General features: G+C 41.9%; 1 protein-coding gene across 1 annotated transcript in view; it reads right to left on the bottom strand.

Moving 5' to 3' along the window:
• The window catches only part of DCDC2 (doublecortin domain containing 2), a 147,260-nt gene that overhangs the window by 90,102 nt on the left and 35,998 nt on the right, over positions 1–21,160 (bottom strand). The window contains exons 3-6 of the mRNA XM_028107558.2: positions 14,716–14,792; positions 14,449–14,580; positions 9,906–10,052; positions 8,121–8,175 (exon numbers count right to left, since the gene is read on the bottom strand). Coding sequence (XP_027963359.1) covers positions 8,121–8,175; positions 9,906–10,052; positions 14,449–14,580; positions 14,716–14,792 — 411 coding nt within the window. The remainder of the gene's footprint in view (positions 1–8,120; positions 8,176–9,905; positions 10,053–14,448; positions 14,581–14,715; positions 14,793–21,160) is intronic.

The raw sequence follows: 21,160 nt of genomic DNA on the forward strand, positions 1-21,160 counted from the left end.
TGACAGCCCTCAGTTTGACCACTTAATCTAGAAATACCTTCTTAACTAGTGGTCACTGTGAATACGCGGGTATCATCATACAAGGAGACATACGCTGTGCTTGTAGAAATCCTCAAATACGTACTCATCTGTTAGTGACTGCCATGCTCCCTGTTTGGGAATTGGAATTCAAATTTGGAATTGCAAATCCAGAGCCACGTGGACCCGAGCAGCTCAAGATCACGCTCCTGCAAGGCAACCACCCATGATCATACATTCAGTGGCTGCCTGTGGTCTCCACGTGCCTCTGGAAACGAAGACCTTGCCTCTACAAAGGAGGCTCTTCAGCATGAAGGCAAGGATGCGTTTCCCTGGCCCCAGGACAGCTCCCGGGGAGCCACGTAACAGCCACCACAATGGTGACCACTGTGAGCTCCCAAAGAACAGGTGCGCTCAGACTCGGTCTTGCTGCTTGGCCATTGCTACAGCAAGAACCTCCCTCCTAACAAGACAACCTGGTTCTTGGATGCTCAGGTGCTAAACCCACTTGAGTGTCTTGAGTGTATAAAGTGTGAGGCTGCAGGAAGTAGAAAGAATGCAAGTTTTAGAGACCAAAATACGTGGCTCAGAGCCACTGCGCTGCCACTAACCGCCAGTGGGACCTCCAACTAACTCCTGCCTTCTTTGGCCGTTGCCTTCTCAGTTGAGTGCGGCTAACGTACCTGCCTTTAGGTCTATCGTGAGGAGGAAATGGTAACATTTATAAAATTACTAGTACAGTGGCTGTCAGGCAGTAGTTGCTTGAAGAGTAGCAGAGTGCTTTCTCCAAGAGCAGAGTTGGTATGTCTTTCCTTAAAAATCAGATCCAACTCACACCATATTGGGCGAAATCTTTATGCAACATCTGTACTATGCTAGGATCTGAAAATAAATGTAGTAATATTAAATAAACAAATCTGCCTAGAAACCTATTATAACTGCTCATTTTAAACATTTATATATTCAGTCATCCAGAAGCACTGAAATGGTTTTAGCCATCACCCAATTAAGAATAGAAAATTCACAGCCTTACAAATGAAGTTATTTATGCTATTTTGTCATAGCCTACAAGAAAATGAATTATGCATAGATTTATTAACAGTATGAAAACTTGTCCAAATTTCTAACACTCCTTTGCATAATTTAATTTCCCATTCCAACTGCAATTTAAACATACGCTTCCATTTAATTATTGCATTAACTGCAACCAGAGTTGTTGCTTATTTTCCTTCCTTTTCTCCAGTGATTCTTTCTCACAAGGCCCGTGGACTGCCTGGCAGAAGAAACAGATCACGCAATTATAGTGGGGATTCCACACCCATCCGCCAGGTCTCATGTTTCAGCCTGTTTTCCATAGCATCTGTTCGTCCCACAATTTTGTAACTTCAAAAGCCTTGGATGAGCAGAGTCACCCTTCCAGCAAGCCTACTGGAAGGTTCAGAGATGCTGTGGAACTTCCAAGAACTCATACGAAGCTTAGTGAGTGAGAACCTCTGGATCTGGGCAGGATGGTCCCTCGCAGCTCTCTGGGAAAAGGCATTTTCGGCAAACGGCGTGTGACCAGGGAGAAGCAGAATTGTGCCCGGGGTTCATGCAACTTTAAAAGTCAACTCTCTTGTTGACTCTACAGGAAGTTCTGATTTGCTCCATTTCCGATAAGGACGCTCCAAAGGGTTTATTTTGGAGCATCGAGAAAGCCTGGTGGATTCCAATAACGCTACATAGCATAGCTTTGGTAACGGACCCCCACGCATGCAATTATTGAATCATGACTGATCGCTGGGCGCTTTGTGAGGACTACATTAAACTAAAACAAAGGGAAGAATTTGTTTTGTAACTAGAAGCCTGGAAACGCTTTAAATGCCTGTCTTTTTTTAACAAAGAAAAAAATGTTGATTCATCTAAAGTGCTAACAATATAAATACATAATGCACAAAAATATAAACTATATAATATAAATATAAATATGTTATATTTATAGTATATAAATTTATATTTAATATATAATATATATTTATATCAAATATAAATTTAAAATACATTAAATATAAATATATAAAATGTATTAAATGTAACTATATAAATATATTAAATTTAAATTTATATGTATTAAATGTATATTATATTAAATATATATACTAAATATACAATATATATATTCATATTTATTCACATAGTTAATTATATAAATTATAGGTGATCTACAAATAAATTAGAGAGGTCGGGGGGAGACAAAGGAATGGAGAGGGGGATTTTTCCTTCCTTTTTTAAGACTTCCACATGTGACTTATAACCTGGATGCATAAATGGAGAGTTGTGGCTATCTGGGGGGCATAGGAAGTAAGGGAGTTTTGCCATTCTCGAACAGTTCTGCCCGTTCATAAAACAGTATTAACGAGTACTTCTTACGTGCTAAATACCCATTTAACACAAATATGGTATTATCATCACCATTTTGCAGGTATAGGGGATTAACTTTCTCAAGGTTCCCCAGGTCTGATTTTTCTGCTACACGGAAGCTTCCTGATGCCACGGCACTGCAAATATTTATTATATGGCATGATTCCCCGAGAAGGCCACCAGGAAGTGACAAACTGTGGCTACACACCGAAGGGAAGACAACGAAGCGGGGGCCTGATTTTGCAGCATGTCCCACGCGGGAACCGGATGCCCGGGACCTGGACCACTGCCCTGCCTCCCGCCCGCCACACAGCAGTGCGTCTGACAGCTCTGAAAGGAGCCCTTCGAGCTCCCCGACTTTATTAAAACTCGGGGTTTTTTAATAGCTCCCTAGGCTCTTTCCAACAGGAGCCACTCAACTCAGGTGTCTTTCTTTACGACAGGAAATGCAGCCCCAGCCCCCATAGACACGTGCCAAAGGCCCCAAGGCCGGAAAACATCGAGTTTAAGATAATGTTGGGAGGGCCTTGCCGCCGCCTCGGCGTGTTTCGGAGATGCGCCCAGGAGGAAGGCTCCTGACCAGGAGGCTGGACCCAAACTCAGGCTGGTATTTCTCTCACTGATGTATCTGGTGATGGCAAGTGTGCAAAAAGCCCCTTTATCCATACCAGACTCGGTTTCCCAAAAGGCAAAATGGAGCTTTGGGAGCATCTGGAATTTATCTTGCTTCACAGTGACCTTGTGTTACACGGATAATCGTGTTGGTTTTGTTGTTGTTGTTGTTCACCAGAACGTTAGCAATGACGAGATTTGAGTCTGTAAACTGATCACAGGCTATATCGGCCACGTGGTAATAAGAACAAGAACCCAGGCTTTACCTTTCAACTATCTCCGAGTTTACACGTCTTCCACTAGGGGCCGCCTTGACCCTGCGTGGTGTGCCCCGGGGAAGTCTCCCGATCAGGGGGTGGTTCTTCCCACTTAATAGAATTTAACATGATTCCCTTCTATCTTCCTTTTGTTTTCAAGGCCAGAACCGCAGGTTAAATTACTCTCAGTTTGCTCGTGTCTGTGATCCCCCAGCGCTAGGAGTCTGTGTAGGGAATGGCTTTGTGGTCTCGTTCCTTAGCTGCTCTGGAAGGGTCTGCCTGAGCCCAGAAGCCCCCTCATCACCCGCACTCCCTACTACAAGGGTGGGTGCTGCTGACTCACCAGCAGGGGCCCCTGTGCAGACTCCTGCAGCTTCTCCTTTTTTCCCACTAAGTTCTATCAGGCCCCCACCCACACTCCCCTTCCTTATGCACCAGCGCGATTCCTAAAAAGCCCTGCGAGAAATGAATTCCTAAAAACCCAGCTCTGCAGTCCCTTTGATTTGTATCACCAGTTTAGGGGTGCCTTTCCTGCTGACTCGGGGGTGGTCCCTTCGGTCCCGAGCTAGGTCTCGCCCAGCCCCCTCACGCAAACCCCCACTCGGTGCCAAGCAGTTAACAATCTTTAAAAACATGTACATTCTCCAGGGACCCAATTAATTAGAGGACAGGAGTAAAATAATCCTTCAGTTAAAAAACCAAGGCTGTGACTTTGGAATTGCCGACGGAGATGGTCCCTCCATGCGCCTCACTGCCAGGCATTCACACACCCACTGCACAGGGTTATGGAGCCCCTGCCGTGTGCCAGGCGGGTTCTGCCCCTCTGCTCGAATATAACATCCTGAAAGAGGGCTGCCCTGACCACCCAGATGATACAGCCCCCTCTCACTTCCTCTTCCCATACCTTGATGTGTTTTTCTTCAAGCTTATCCCCGATTAACACCAAGTGTGTTGTGTATTTGTCTTTCTCCTCCCCTAGAATGCACGCTCCATATGCTCAGGGCTTTCTCTAGATTCACTGCCTCCCTCTTCCCATAAGCTCTACGACAGTGCCCAGGACGTAACATGCACTCAGTAAATGCCTATTGGTTGAACCCACCACTCAGAGACAACAGTTACAAGATACTCGAGGAGGACTCGTCATAGGCGCCCAGGTCACCTGCGTCACGTGCCTGGGTCCAGCGCCCCACCACCTCCTGCTTAGGTTCTCCCCCTGACCCGCTTCTCTGTAGACACCACAGCCGGAGTGATCCCTCAGAAATGTAAGACCAACAATATCCCTCTCTTCTTCTCGTCTTCTAACCCTCAGATGGTGTCCCCCATCAAGGAATAAAATCCAAACTCCTAGCACAGTGTCTACAGACCTGGCCCTACGTGCCTCTCCAATCTCATCTCAGACCACTCTGGCCTTCTTCCTGCCCTCCTCACATGCCAAGATGCCAGGCTCCTCACCAAGGGCCTTTGTGACCCTTGCCTCTGCCATAGATGCTCTTTCCGGTCCTGCCCCGCCTTGCAGGACTGGCTTCTTTAGGTCATTAAGGTCTCTGAGAATTTTCTATCAATTCGTGCCTTGCTACATTTTATTTTCCTCCTAGTGCTTAGCACCATGTGAAATTATGTGTACATTTGTTTAGAGGTTGATAGTCTATCTACCCCCATTCTCCCACTTCACCCCCACCCCTGCTGCTCCACACACACTCACAAGCACTAAAAGGAAAGTTCCGTGAGGTCTGAAACCTGATCTGTTGGCCACTGTGAGCTGGTCCTTTAGAGTGGCTCCTGGCACATTAGTAACAGCTCAATAAGTATGTGTCGAATGGCTAACTGAACGAGCAGATGGACACATGGATGAATAGACAGAATGTTTTTGGAGTGTTGTGGAAAGAGGCAAACTCTACCGTCATTTCATTCTTCTAAGTCGGAGCATGGACATGTAATTTTGAGTCTTTGCTTTCTAGGAGATGGAAACATGTCATGATGTTGAGTCTTTCCTCCAAGGTCACTTCCCCAGGGAAGACCTGTCCTGACCCACCTACCTAAATAGGTTCTCCTTCCATTGTCTCATATTGCTCTGTACCTTTCTTTCATTCCTACCGCACCTTGTAATTATATATTGATTTCTGGAATTGTTAGTTTAACCTTGTTCTCCCCCAAGTGTACCTTGAGCTCAGAGCACCATGTCTTTTTTGCTCATCTCCATTTCCCTGGGGCTCTGCTCCATGCCAGATACACAGGAAAGTCCATTTACCATTAGAGGAAGCAGCATTCACTGCACAGATTCTAAATAACTTCCAAACAAGCAAGCGATATGGATGTGCCTCTTGCACATGAATTTTAAAGCAGGAAACAAATTGTGCATTTTTAATAAAAAAAAATGTAGACCATCCCAAACTTCAGAATAATAAGCCCGTAATTCCAAAGTCTGGTAACTGTGAATGCAGAGTTGAGTTATGGTCTTGGTTCTGACACCAACTTTCCTGGCTGACCTAGGGGCACTTACGAAGTCCACTGGGTCTCTCTGTTCGACCACCACTCTTGCAGCAGCATCATGGGAATCGATGAGCCCACTCATGCCTGGGGTAGACAAGGAGATTCTGCCCCCAAAGTCCTGAAGAAGAGCAAGAGGACAAAATGTCCAAACCCCACATTCGCGGGTTCTATTCAGCTTTGGTAGCGGTATCTATCTTTGAGCCACTGGAACATTCTCTCTCCTCCTCTGCAGACCAGTGCTGCCTGCCTGCCTTGGGGCTGGGTCCTCGGCAGTCTGTGTGCACTCTCTCCAGGATCGCACTCGACAGCAGGAGGAGGGCTGCCCCGCGCCAGGCTGGGTGCCAGGAAGGAACAGCAGAGTGATGGGTCTACTCTCCAGCTATGACTGCTACGCGGATGAACTTGCCATCTGCGCCCCGGGTCCTCGTCAGGCCTCGGTCTCCACCAGTTACAGCTGCTTGCTGAACACTTTCAACTAGATTCCACGATGACACCTCCAACTCAGTATGTTTGAAATCAGGCAGGTCATTATTTCCTCCGACTGCCCTCTTCCTGGCCAGGGTCGCACTATTTCCTGGGTGATCCACGCTCAAGAACCTGCAGTTATCTCTGGCTCCAACCTCTCCATTAACCCCCCCTTCACCAAGGAAGTCTTCCATCTCTTCAAGAGCAATAGGCACCTTCCTAAGCCTAGCTCTTTACACCTGATGCCAAGGCTCCTGCTTGCAATGGCCACGCAACAGACGTCTCTCATCTGTGGCCTCTCAATACGTTAAAGATCTGACCTTCCTAGAACAGACTTGGGTTCACATTCCCACTTCTCGGAAGCCTTCGTGAGCTGCCCTCTACTCCAGGATAAGGACTAGACTCTTGGGTCTGACATTCAAGGCCATCTGAAACTGCTACCACCTACCACTCCAGGCGAACCAGCCTGCACACACGAAGGATCCCCTGCTCCAGTCAACCCGAGGGACTCCCCGTCCCCCAGGGTCATGAGCATGAGCTCCCTCCAGACAGGGCCTGTGGACTCAATGGGAGCCTTTGGATGTGCTCCTACTGTCTGTGCAGAATTCCCCTTCCATGTTTAAGTGCAGATGCCATGATTGCCCCTCGGAGAGCACATCTTCGCTCCTTTCTCACACCATCCTTTCCATCTGAAACCCCTTCCCCTCATCAACCTTCACCCGTCGCAAACAACCCTCAAAGGCATGGCTCACATTCAACTTCCTTCGTGTACTTTGGCGAACACACCTTTGACTTCCTCTGTCTCGCGTTCACCAATCTCACCGCAAACTCGCTGTTCAGCGTTAGCTCGTCAGTTACCTTTTCAGGCTCTGTTCTCCACTTCAACTGGATTGTACGTTTCCTGAGGGCCAAAGCTTGGTCATAAACAGGGCAAGAGCCTCAGCTAATGAATGGGTGATAAATGTCTGTTGTTTGTTATGCTGAGGTCAGCACTACATCACACAAAATGATTTCTCTTTTTTTTTTCCCCAAAGAATTTTGCATGATATACAAAAAGGTTGGGGCAGGGGGTGTGGACTAAAGCATCATCAGGAGACATATCATCACCCAGCAGTTGCTTATGTCACGAAATACCAATGGAAGAAGTCTGCTTAGTTAAATCAGGGGGCAGCGTGCAGACTAGGGGGAAATGCCAAACCAATTCTGATCACTGCTGGGCAGGCAGCTCAGTCAAAAGGGCAGAGAGAGAGAAGCCTCAGCTAGAAAAACCTGTCAAAGTGGCCCTCCAAGCCTGGCATCACACCACTCCCTGAGAAGGGGTATGGACCAAAAATACAAACAGGTTATGAAGTCACCTACTAAACGCCTGCCACAGTTCCCCCAGGAGAGGTACGGAATGGACATTCGCTGAGTGAACAAATGCATGGACCAATCACAGATGGAAAAAATTCTGATAGGGAATGACGTAGAGTGATTCTCAGTCTTTGAAAGGAAGATAACTTGATGATTGCCTTTTTTTTTTTTTTTACAAAAACATCCTTTTTTTAGTCTTTGTCAGAGATACAAAACCAGACTGAGCAGACCACGAATGTGACCTAATCCAAACTTTCCTCTACTTTTATGCGTCATTGCCCAGATTTCAACTGTGTATATGCAAGGAAAAAGACACCTACTTTGGAACCTCTATTTTAAAAGCATTAGTTCACTTCGAAGACCTTAACCATAACGTTAATGTTCTAGCGTTGTTTCACATAATTGCTCACATACCACAAGGCAGCTAAGTTTTATCTCTTCAAATTTAATTGAAACCCAAAGGACAGTCTCTCTGTATCATATAGAAATAGAGAATATTTAATGAGTAAAGCATCTGATACTTACACTCCCTTTAGACTTTCTGGATCCTACAATAGGAGGTAGTGAAGAAGCTTTCTGACTGTGGAAACAAATCGCAATTTAGAAATCTGAATGTTATTGACAAATAATACATAATGCAAGATAATTGTCATCCTAACTTGTCATCCCAACCTGCAAGTCATCTGCTTAAGGGACACAGGTGTTTCACAAAAAGTACCACATACTTTCCCGATTTCACAAAGACCACCAGAAAATCATTAAAATCCAGTCCCAAAGATCTTTAATGTTTAACATTAAACAATTTTCATTGATGCTCCCTATAAACTTTTAGTACCACCTTAAATTTTTTTTGCAGCATTTTTATTCAAATCCCCAAGCTTTCTGGATGCATTTTAAAATGTCACTTCCTGATCTCAGTGATGGTTTTGCCAGACTGAGTCAAAAACAATAAATGTCCATTGTTTTCATAACATCTGCAGTGTCTATGTCAGAAGCTCAGAAAGGCAAAACACCGGCGTTTACATTCAGTGAGCTTCTAGACCGGTCATTCTCAATAAAATAATAAAAGTTCTCTTTGGCTGTAGGAATGTTGTTCCACAGATGGTAGGAAGAGACCTATCTTGGAACCCACTGACCCCTCTGAAAATAAGACCACACACAGATGAAGGTGTGGCTAACTAATTTGTCAGAGAGAGGCCACCAAGAGCTACAGTCTTCTCATTGCCCTTGAGAACACACTGTAGCCCACAGCAGGTGAATCCAGTGTTGCTCAGCAGAGATCGTGAAGGATTTGACGTTATGGATGGCTAAGGACAGTCGTCAATAAGTCTGCTGGAAAGTAATTCTAAAGTGCTGGAAAACCGTGTGCTCCTGCCCACTCCAAACACCACCCCAAAAGTCCATTTCATCCCTTACTTATTTGGAAACCCTCGGCCAGCCTCTCCATCAGGCTTCATAAACTGCAAATTAATGGAGAACAAATTGGTGACCTTCTGCTATCTCTGTGCAAGTAACCCACACCCCAGCAGAGGACAGCCATGAAAAGTCAGGTTCTGAGAGCTAAGTGGCCGCAGAACGTGTGGGAAAGCAGCACAGGTGGTAAAAAAAAAAAAAAAAACCCACCATGAGCAAGCCAGGGGGTGCCTGCATCTGCCGGGGGCCAGCCCTCTGCTCAGCGGAAATAAGGCACTTTTCACAAATGCATGACATTTCCTAAAGAAAAAGGGTCACAGTGCACTGTGTGTAATTAAAAGTGCAATCTTCAAAATTTTGCATATAATAATTATAGTCTTTCTTGCTGCTCTACTTACTTGCACAAGGAGATTTATATTGTTTATATATTGTATATTTATCTCGTTATTATTATTAAAAGGAGTATAAAATATTATGTTTTTTTAACACTTGTAGATGTTCGTATACGCACCAACTGAAAACTATTTGGTCTAGCTAACCAGCGGAGACATTATTAAAACTTCGAATGATGTATGCTGTATAGAAGCCCTTGGCCCTGTATCTTCTTCACCAAAATAAATCTTTATATTTACTGTGAATTTGTAAGTGAATGGTTAAAAGAAATGCTATATAACCTTTCATAGAGTCCCTCCAAATTATATTTTTGTGCAAAAAAAAAAATCTCCAATCTCCAATCATGGCAAAAATAAATAAATAAATCAAATCAATATATATCAAACGTGCTTTCCATTCTAACTGATGAGCAAGATTATATAAGATATACCAGTGGTCAGCATAAGACAATGTTATTTCAAGTGGTAACTAAAATAGGAGATGTGAATGAGGATGAACACTTACCCATAGGACCTTCTCATGGTGGACTTGTCAAAAAGTAATTCACCGTAAGGCAATTTCTTAAACTTATCTCTGCCGACAGCCACATAAAACTGCCCATTCTCCAACTCGGCCCCGCTCTCAACAAGTTTTCCTTCTAACGTGTAAAGTCTGCCAAAACATGAATGCCCACAATTAAAATTTAAACAAGCATGGAAGAGCTACTTAAAATTACAAAGTTCAATAGAAGCATTCCTCTCTTAAGTTGGCTCATTTGTTACTGTGCTAATTATTGAATTCGAAATGCCTCAAAGTCATTAGATTCTACTAAATGCCAGTGTTACAATGTAGAGACAGTTACCCTCTCTCTGTGTACAAGTACTTCATCCCAATCAACCTACCAACCCAACAGAAGGATCGTCTCCTGCTGCCACAGTAAGATTTCAGACGGAAAGCCCTGACTCGTACAGAATGTGGTGTTTTACTGGCGGCATCACAATTCCGGACTTCCAGCTCTATTACAAAGCTGTCATCATCAAGACAGTATGGTACTGGCACAAAAACAGACACATCGATCAATGGAACAGAATCGAGAGCCCAGAAATGGACCCTCAACTCTATGGTCAACTCATCTTTGACAAAGCAGGAAAGAATGTCCAATGGAAAAAAGACAGTCTCTTCAACAAATGGTGTTGGGAAAATTGGACAGCCACATGCAGAAGAATGAAACTGGACCATTTCCTTACACCGCACACAAAAATAGACTCCAAATGGTTGAAAGACCTAAACGTGAGACAGGAGTCCATCAAAATCCTAAAGGAGAACACAGGCAGCAACCTCTTCGACCTCAGCCACAGCAACTTCTTCCTAGAAACATCGCCAAAGGCAAGGGAAGCAAGGGCAAAAATGAACTATTGGGATTTCATCAAGATAAAAAGCTTTTGCCCAGCAAAAGAAACAGTCCACAAAACCAAAAGACAACCGACAGAATGGGAGAAAATATTTGCAAATGACATATCAGATAAAGGGCTAGTATCCAAAATCTATAAAGAACTTATCAAACTCAACACCCAAAGAACAAATAATCCAATTAAGAAATGGGCAGCAGACATGAACATTTTTCCAAAGAAGACATCCAAATGGCCAACAGACACATGAAAAAGTGCTCAACATCACTGGGCATCAGGGAAATCCAAATCAAAACCTCAATGAGATACCACCTCACACCAGTCAGAATGGCTAGAATTAACAAGTCAGGGAACGACAGATGTTGGTGGGGATGTGGAGAAAGGGGAACCCTCCTACACTGTTGGTGGGAATGCAAGCTGGTGCAACCCTTCTGGAAAACAGTATGGAGGTTCCTCAAACAGTTGAAAATAGAGCTACCCTACGATCCAGCAATTGCACTACTGGGTATTTACCCCAAAGATTCAAATGTAGGGATCCGAAGGGGTACGTGCACCCCAATGTTTATAGCAGCAATGTCCACAATAGCCAAACTGTGGAAAGAGCCAAGATGTCCCTCGACAGATGAATGGATAAAGAAGATGTGGTATACATACACAATAGAATATTATGCAGCCATCAAAAGGAATGAGATCTTGCCATTTGCAACGACGTGGATGGAACTGGAGGGTGTTATGCTGAGTGAAATAAGTCAGTCAGAGAAAGACATGTATCATATGACCTCACTGATATGAGGAATTCTTAATCTCAGGAAACAAACTGAGGGTTGCTGGAGTGGTGGGGGGTGGGAGGGAGGGGGTGGCTGGGTGATAGACATTGGGGAGGGTATGTGCTATGGTGAGCGCTGTGAATTGTGCAAGACTGTTGAATCACAGATCTGTACTTCTGAAACAAATAACGCAACATATGTTAAGAAAAAAGTAAAAGAAGAAGATAGCAGGAGGGGAAGAATGAAAGGGAGTAAGTCAGAGGGGGAGACGAACCATGAGAGACGATGGACTCTGAAAAACAAACTGAGGGTTCTAGAGGGGAGGGGGGTGGGGGGATGGGTTAGCCTGGTGATGGGTATTAAAGAGGGCACGTTCTGCATGGAGCACTGGGTGTTATGCACAAACAATGAATCATGGAACACTACATCAAAAACTAATGATGTAGTATATGGTGATTAACATAAAAAATTTAAAAAAAAAGAATGTGGTGCTTTATTTTATTTTTTTAAGATTTTCTTTATTTATTCATGAGAGACAGAGGGTGGGTGGGGAGGGGCAGAGAGAGAAGCAGGCTCCCCTCAGAGCAGGGAGCCCAATACGGGGCTCGATCCCAGGACTCCGGGTTCATGACCTGAGCCAAAGGCAGACGGCTCAACAACTGAGCCACCCAGGCGCCCAAATGTGGTGCTTTAAATGGACTCAGCTCCTGCTGAAGATCGGTCCTTCTATTTCTATTTTGTGAGCACGTTTACAATTTATTTTCTTAATGTATTTGTCAGGTTGACAGACTTACTGCATTCTGTGCAAGAGCCCTCAGCCAAAACAGTACATCCAAACACACACAGAACAGAGTCTGAAAACAAGAGGCAAAGGAACCCATGGAGAGGATTAATGATGCAGAACCGCATAGCATTCATGCCTCTTCTTTTTTTTTTTTTTCTTTTTTGCCTCCCTTCATCTTCCCAGAATCAAGGGATTTCACAAGGACCTCCCTTTACTGTAAAACTGCTGCCGCAGACAACAATGAATATGTTACTTATTAAAAGAACAGCGATAACTTTATACTAGACAACTTAAAGTGTCCCCAGAATTTTTTTTCTAAAGAACAAGAAATAGCTGATTATTAGAAAACACCATGGAAAAGGCTATGCCTATTTTTGAAGGTTATAAACCAGAGTTCATGACTGGAACAAATTTAGAAAAAAAAGCATTTAGAAAAAAAAATTCTCAGACTTCTTATCTTACCTAATAAAGGTTAGTGACATTTGCAAAGAAAAAAAAAAAAGACAAAGGCATTGATCTGTCTGCTTCTTCACTGATGATGTAAATGGCCATATCAAAAGGAGCCAAGAAATACATAGAAAACCGCCACAAACACCCTGAAGTGTGTTTGGGTTGATTTAATATAAAGATGCTCCCTCTTTATAACACTGTAATTCAATCCTTACAACTCTAATTCTCAACACTTAGCCCAGATTTTCTGGTTTTCCCTCCTTAACCTAGACCAGGGTTTCTGAACAATGGTTCTATTGGCATTTTGGATCTGATAATTCTTCGTTGGGGGGGCGGTCTGCCTGTGAACTAACTGTAGGTGCTCCTAATAGCACCTTTGGCCTCTACCCACTAGATGGTAGTAGTAGCTGCCTCATCCCCAGTGTGACTACCAAAAATGACCCGATGCTGCCAAATGTCCCCTAGGGGCAAAATCGTCCCAAGCTGGGAACCACTGGCCTGGACCCAGATATTCATTTTCCTTCAAAACAGGAAGATCCGGAGTCAGTAGTCAACTTTTATGGCTTGAAATTAAAAGACAAATCACTGTGGATCTGGAAATAGCCAAGATTTGACTGGTTTCCTCTGCAGGTAGTTAAGCATATGGAATAAATTCTAACCCACGATTTTAGGCTTCTTTTATAGGACTTTGACCTGCTTTCTTCCTTTTTTTGCAAAGGGCAAGAAACATAAACGGGGAGTTGAACTGGTTTTAATGGGATGTTTCTGATATGTAAGTATACTGAGGCACAGGGAGGGTCCAGCCATAAGACTTTTTAATGTTCTGTTAAAGGAAAATGGGCATGTCCCAAGTGACCAGCAACCAAATCTCACTCATATCTGGCATTACACTGAGAATTAAGTTCCTCCAAGTATTCAAATATTGCAGTGGGGGAACATATATTTTCATTTCTGTATTTATACTTGCATATATTTTATTTCCATGTGTGAATTTGTTCAGATCAGTATATGTATGAACAGATGTATCTGGGCATGCAACTGTGTGTATATATCTCTGGGTGCTTTATATTATTTATCGAGTGGGTTTACATTTATGTATATGTCAAAAGACACAACTGTATATCTAAAAAAAAGAACTTTTAAGATCTGCCTTCACTCCTGACACCAAAATAAATCCAGAAGGATCAAAGGTTTAAATGAAATTAAAAGTACAAGATGAAAACACTGCAGAATATTTTTATAATCTTGGAATGAGGAAAAGCTAACCTAGTCAAAAAACTTAATGATCATAAGAAAAGACTAAAAATTTGACTGTATCAAAATTCAACTTAACTGTACACACACACACACACAAAAAAAAAAAACATAAAGAGAATCAAAAATACAAACGGGAAAATATTTAAAACTCATAGGAGAAAGGGCCAGATGCCCTCATATGTAAAGAGTATCTATAAATCAATAAGATAAATATGCAAAGGCAATACAGATAGTTCATATATAATGAAAGATAAATTTATGGGATTTTTCTCGAGAATAGCTTTAGTAGTTAAGAGCACAGGCTCTGGAGCCAGACTGGGGACCAGTGACTCTGGAGCGTCCTGGGATTCTCCTGCACACTTCTGAAACCCATTCACCCAGAGAAGATGACTCGGGCGTACCTGTGGACAGCCCCACTCCTCAGAGTTACTTTTTCTGTGACCATTTGTAGCACATGATCCCACTGATTCAAGGTTTTTCTGGGGATGAGGAGGCGAGAAACCGGACTTACGAGGTCTCCATTTGCAATCAAGCTGGAAAAAAAAAAAAAAAAAGCAAAACCAGCCAGCCACGCCATTTGAAACAGTTATACTTTTAAAGCTACAAAACAAATTCCAAACCACAAGGAAAGCAACCTTCCAACCTCAAGGTAAAAGTCTTCAACTTACAAGATGGTGCAGGGCTCCTGAAGGGGTTTTCTAAAGCGAGCAGACACGTTGATTCTGCTGTGCATTACCGGCTTCACCTTTAAAAAAGCAAAGAAATGCACATAACTGAATGTCTGTTAGGTTTTCTTGTCTTTTTTCTAGGAGTTAAAACTACAGGTTTTCAGAAACGGGCTGAGACCTGTTGTGCCTTTGTTAAAAACTGGCGCTTTTTTCCCCAATTACATAAACACTCCAGGCTCACTTTCTAGCACTACCGTATGCCCTTAACAAAGCTCTCAAAAATTTCCCTTAAACCCTGGCTTACTCCTTGTGATCTGTGCCCACAATTGGGCCTATCCTGAGAATTTTAAGGCAACATTTTAAACACTGCTTTCTGCAACACAGAAACAAAGTAATCTTATAAAATCTGGAACTCTGAAGGGCTCCCCCTCCAGCCAGGCATACTCCTCTCTGGGGCTGAATCTAGCCCTCTCTCCCCACCCCACCCCCGCACACGACCCCATACAGCCCCACCCCCCAAGCCCCGTGACCCCACCCCATTTCCCCCACGGATTCCACTTCTCCCCTCTCCATCAGCCCACTTTCTCTAGCCTTTGCTTCCAGGCCACACACCGCAAGAAGCACAAGGCCCCCCAGGGCCCCCTCCGCCTGAGGCCAGGTTTGGGCTTCCAGCAGCCCTCTCCTCCCGAGTCAACTACATAGGGTTTTTTCCTGCATCCCTACCCCTCATGCTGAACTCTAAAATTCCACTGCAGACACACTCACTCTCCGCAGATCATTTCCTTCTGAACTTAAGGAAATTCGGGCCAACGGGCATGAAGCCCCTGGAGCTCCCTTCCCTCCACAACCCACCTCATCTTCCTCTTCACCCTTTTTCTCTGCTCTGCCAGTCTCCGGTGGAACCTTAGCCCTTTTTAAAGCTAACCGCCACCTTGGTTTTGTCTCCAGCTACCTCTGCTGGATCCATTAATCATCTGCTGCCAGTGTCCTTCCTGCTGGTTTTTCCCAGAGCACTTACCATCATCTGACACATGACATATTTCATTTATCTGATTTTCAATTGCTTGTCCCTACTATGTCCCTTTGGTGTTACCATCAATATTCCCTAGTAAGGTACTGAGCACATACTTCATACTCTAGTAATTTCGTTCTAATGTCTTGCCTCTTGACCTTGATTATTTAAGACCTTCCTTGTTGGATTCTTGAATTAAAGGTGAAGGTGAACATGTCATATAAACAAATAACTTCAAAATTCTTGTTGAATTGGCTAAAATGTGCTATTTTTATTTAGAGCATACATATCTATAAACATAACACACAGAAATTCATAAATAACACGCCTTAAAAAATAATCATATAATTCTGAGTATATAAGTTGTTACTGGAATTAAATCAAACCACTTGTTTTGAATAGTAATTATTTTCCTCATTCACCATGGCAAAAATTTTCCCCAAATGTTCATGATTAACCAGGTGAACTGAAGATTAACCTTAAATATATATTTCTTTGAGTCATTATAATTAAATTAACAAGGCTGTTTTCGGATATACTAATAATAGAATCTGAAAAAAATAACCCAATATATCTGAATCGGAAAAAAAAGTAAGACCATTGTACACAATTGAAACTTTTCGGAAAAAGTACTATTTTTAATTTACAGTGCATTTAATTGGCATTTCAAATAATAACTTCAATTGCACACACAAAAATAAGCCAAATCAACTGCACACAAGGGAAATTTTTCCAGAACCCTTTTCAGGCATGAGGGATTGGTCATGTGGTGCTAATGTAGAGAATTATGGCTTTTGATAATGGAAAACATAATAATCAATTAAAATATGTCTCTAAAATTTATAAATTTTCTTATTGGCCCATACAATTTCCTTTGCCTTTTTTAAAAAAAATAAATAATATTACCTTTTATTTAAAAATAAATAATATTGCCTTTATTTAAAAATAAATAATATTTGAAATATGAGTATAATGTTAAGTATCAACAACACACCTAGTTAGGGAGGGATGGACACCCAGGGATGAGACGTGAGGTACTCCCACTAAGACCCTGGGTACCAGGAATGGCTTTCACTGGTGACTGATCAATGGCTGGCCAATGTTAGTTGTGGAATCTAGGACTATGGGACCAAATCAAGTGAAAAAGTATTAATTCAAAATGCAAACTTTCATTTTGGACCCAGCACACTAATAATCCTCCTGATTGGTTTGGTCAGTTGGGAACCACCACGAAATAAAGGGAGGACATGCTTACAGCTGATCTCTTGCCTAGATTCTTCACTGGGTTCAACACTTGTCTCGGAAAACCCAGTTTATCTGGATACCCGAGAAGTAGGTAAGCCTAATTAATCAGAGAGAAGAGTCATTCCCTGAGTGGAAATTAGACAGGTGAGCAGGTGGGTAGGTAGGTAGGTAGAGAGAGAACTGAATAAATATTTGGCTCACATTTTTCTTGAAACTAGTTCTAAAGCCAAAGATGGCAAAGTGGCATAATCATGTTTACTCTGTTAGAATGAGGTGAGTCAGGACTCTAGGGCTGGTCTTCAGATGCAAATCACAGGTGCTTTCCAAAATACCCCTGTGTCTCTCCTATCTTCTTTAGATTGTGTTTATGTCACAGATGGCCATAATAAACACTTTTCAAAGCCCATAATGCTTCATGTGAACCTAGTAAGTCTATACGTGATTTAACTCAAGTTCACCAATTCCACATGACATTTACTAGGACAATAACCACAGCTGGGTCAAATTCAAGTTAAAACCTACATGACTCAAAAAATATGAATCTGTTTGTTATAAAAATGAGCTCAGTGAAAGCAAAATTGTTGCTTTGAAAATACATCTTTGAAATAATAATGCCAAAGTCTACAAATGGAGTAACAGACTACTGGTCTACAATTCTGAGCTCCAGGACTGACCGCCAACACTTTCGATGAGAACCAATTCAAGGCCTCACACCCCATTTTCTTAATCTGCAAAAATAGGGATAATCCTGCTAAACTAGCCCAAAGGGAGGCTCCATGAACTAATGAACCAAGAGGCAATGCCACTCCCTGGGGCTGTTAGGCTGAATGCTTCAGGGAATCCACCCGCCTCAAATCTCAGCGCTCATCACCTCTTGAAACCTCTCAAAATCTAGGCCAAGAAAATCAAACTCAGTCTGAGGACCTGAGAAAACGATGCTGTTAAATGAGCACCATCCCAAAAATCTAGTGACCGCTGACCTCTTGTAAACACTCATTATACAATTTTAAAAGTCAGTATTAAATCACCTTTTTAAAAAAATACATCAAGTTTTTGTGACTGCCCATAATAAAGATAAACCTAGGCATTTAGGGGGAAAAATGTAATGAAGTTATTTATCTGCCAAATATATGCCAACCTACACAAAGAGACTTCAACTCTATTTTCCTTATTGTATAGATTTAAGAAACAGTAGATTCTCCAAATGGTAATCTTTGGGGAAACTTTGTTGTTACTACTTTTCAAAGACAGCACATAGCATCAAAGAGGAAAACAAAGTCCTTTACAAAATATTTCATCAGTTTTCACCACTTTCTGAAAATTGAGAGGAAAAGGGCCAAACATGTATAGAAGACACCAGAGTTGAAAATAACTTGCCTAGGAGTCAATATAGCAGACACGTCCAAACTAGAAATTGTTCCAAAGTTTTTAAAGTAATTACCCTTTTTTTTTCAATATCACTATTTTTTTAAAGATTTGTTTGTTTTAGAGAGAAAGAGAGTGAGCAAGCATGGGGAGAGGGAGAGAGAGAGAATCCTGAAACAGATGCCCTGCCTCAGCACAGAGCTCACAGCGGGGCTCGATCTCAGCACCCTGAGATCATGACCTGAGCTGAAATCAAGAGTCAAGAGTTGGATGCTTAACCGACTGAGCCACCCAGGCGCCTGTACTAATTTTTAAACACAAGAAAGACTGGTCAAGATGCGTGATGGATGGTGATGGTACAGTGTCCTGTGGTGATGGTTTACATGATAATTAACAATTGGAAAATGCCTCTGTCAGAGGGTATTTCACGCTAAGCTTCACGGAATGAAACAATTTATCATGAAGATTCTCCAGGTGCATGGACTGAAAGAGAAATGTGACAAGGGAAGGCTGTGTAACAAGAGGTGGGGACAATAACCAAACTGCTCAAAAGAATAGCTCACTCACCCTCTCCTTGGATTTCTATCAATGGTATTACATTGCATCTCAATTAGTATGAGTTGACACATTCTAACCTGCAGAGTAACAGAGACCTTCTGAGACACAAAAATTACACCATTTTCCTACCACTATTTTTCCCTTTTTCATATCTGAGGAAATACATTCTAATAACTGGTATGTAATTTGATGAATAAAATGCATCTGCTCTGCCTCTATCAGATAGCTTTTTCATTTTAAAGGGTTTTTTTTTTTCAATATTCAAGTAAACTAAAGAACAGTTCCACTTCGGGTTAGGACGTAGAAGGTTGGAGGGGACTATTGTTCCCAACATGACAACAAAAACTGAAAGATAAGCTAAATAGCATGATTTTTTATATGTTAACTTCCCAGGTCATGTATGTGTGCAACAGTGCACAAGGGTTCCTATTTCCCCACATCCTCACCAATACTTGTTATTTCTTATCTTTTTGATAACTGCCTTTCTAACATGTTTGAACCTGTGAACTGGTATCTCATTGTGATTTTGATTTGCATTTCCCTGATGATTAATGATGTCTTGTAAGTATCTTTTAACGTACCTACTGGCCATCTGTAGGTCTTCCTTGGAAAAATGTCTACTCAGATCTTCTGCCCATTTTTTAATTGGATTGTCGGGGGGGGGTTGTCATTGAGTTGTATGAGTTCTTAATGTTTTGATATTAGCCCCTTAGCAGATCTATGATTTGCAAATATGTTCTACCATTCAGTGTCAGATTCAAAATATCATAGCCAAGACCCATGTCAAGGAGTTTATTGCCTATGTTTTCTTCTAGGAGTTTTATGGTTTCAGGTCTTAAACATTCAAATCTTTAATCCATTTTGAGTTAATTTTTGTATATGGTGAGAGGTAGTGGTCGAGTTTCATTCTTTTGCATATGGCTGTCTGTCTGGTTTTCCCAACACTACTGAACAGACTGTCTTTCCCCACTGTATATGCTTTCCTTCTGGTCATAAATTAATTCACCATATATGTATGGGTTTATTTCTGGGCTCTCTGTTCTGTTCTGTTTCTATGCTAATACCATACTGTTTAAATTACTGTAGCCCTGCAGTATAGTTTGTAATTGGGGAGCATGGTGCCTCCAGCTTTGTTCTTCTTTCTCAAGACTGCTTTAGCTATTGGAGGATTTTTGTGGTTCCATACCAATTTTAGGATGATTTTTTTCTATTTCTTTGAAAAAAATGTCTTTAGAATTTTGATGGGGATTGCACTGAATCTGTAGATTGCTCTGGGTAGTAAGGACATTTTAACAGTATTTATTGTTCCAATCCATGAGCATGGTAAATCTTTCCACTCATTTATGTCTTCAATTTCTTTAATTAATGTCTTGTAGTTTTCAATATACAGTCTTTCACCTCCTTGGTTATTTATTCCTAGGTATTTTATTCTCTTTAATTCAATTGTAAATAGTACTGTTTTCTTTCTTTTCTTTCTTTCTTTCTTTCTTTCTTTCTTTCTTTCTTTCTTTCTTGACAAACAGCATGCACATGTATGCACATGCTGCAGGGGAGGGGCAGAGGGAGGGGAGAACCTTAAGCAGGCCCCACCTCAACATGGAGCCCACCATAGGGCTCAATCTCACCACCCTGGGATCACAACCTAAACCAAAATCAAAACTCAGACTCAACCAACTGAGCCACCCAGGCACCCCTCTTTATTTTTCTTTCTGACAGTTTGTTATTAGTGTGTAGAAATGCAACTTTTTTTGTATTAAGTACATATCCTGTAATTTTACTGAATTCACTTTACTGAATTCACTTACCAGTTCCAACAGGTTTTTTTTTGGTGGAATCTAGGGTTTTCTATATATAATATCATGTCATCTGCAAGTAATGACAGTTCTACTTATTTCTTTCCAATTTTCATGCCTTTTTTTTTTTTTTCCATTGCCTAATTGCCTAGGCTAGGACTCCCAATATGATGTTAAATAAAAATAATGAGAGTGGGCATCCCTGTCTTGTTCCTGACCTTAGAGGAAGTTTTTAGTTTTTCACCATTGAGTATTTTAGCTCTGGGCTCATCATATATGGCCTTTATTCTATTCCCCCTATCCTGCTTTGTTGAGAGTTTTTATCATAAATGGATATTGAATTGTGACAAATGCTTTTTCTGCATCTATTGAGATGACCATATGATTTTCATCCTTCATTTGACTTCATTTATCCACATTTTGTTAATGTGCTGTTGTACCACACTGACTCCTTTAAGGATGTTGAACCATC

Source organism: Eumetopias jubatus, unplaced genomic scaffold, assembly GCF_037043125.1.
Source record: "Eumetopias jubatus isolate StellerSeaLion01/CBP00866 unplaced genomic scaffold, mEumJub1_p1.0 scaffold_6, whole genome shotgun sequence".
NCBI lineage: Eukaryota > Metazoa > Chordata > Mammalia > Carnivora > Otariidae > Eumetopias > Eumetopias jubatus.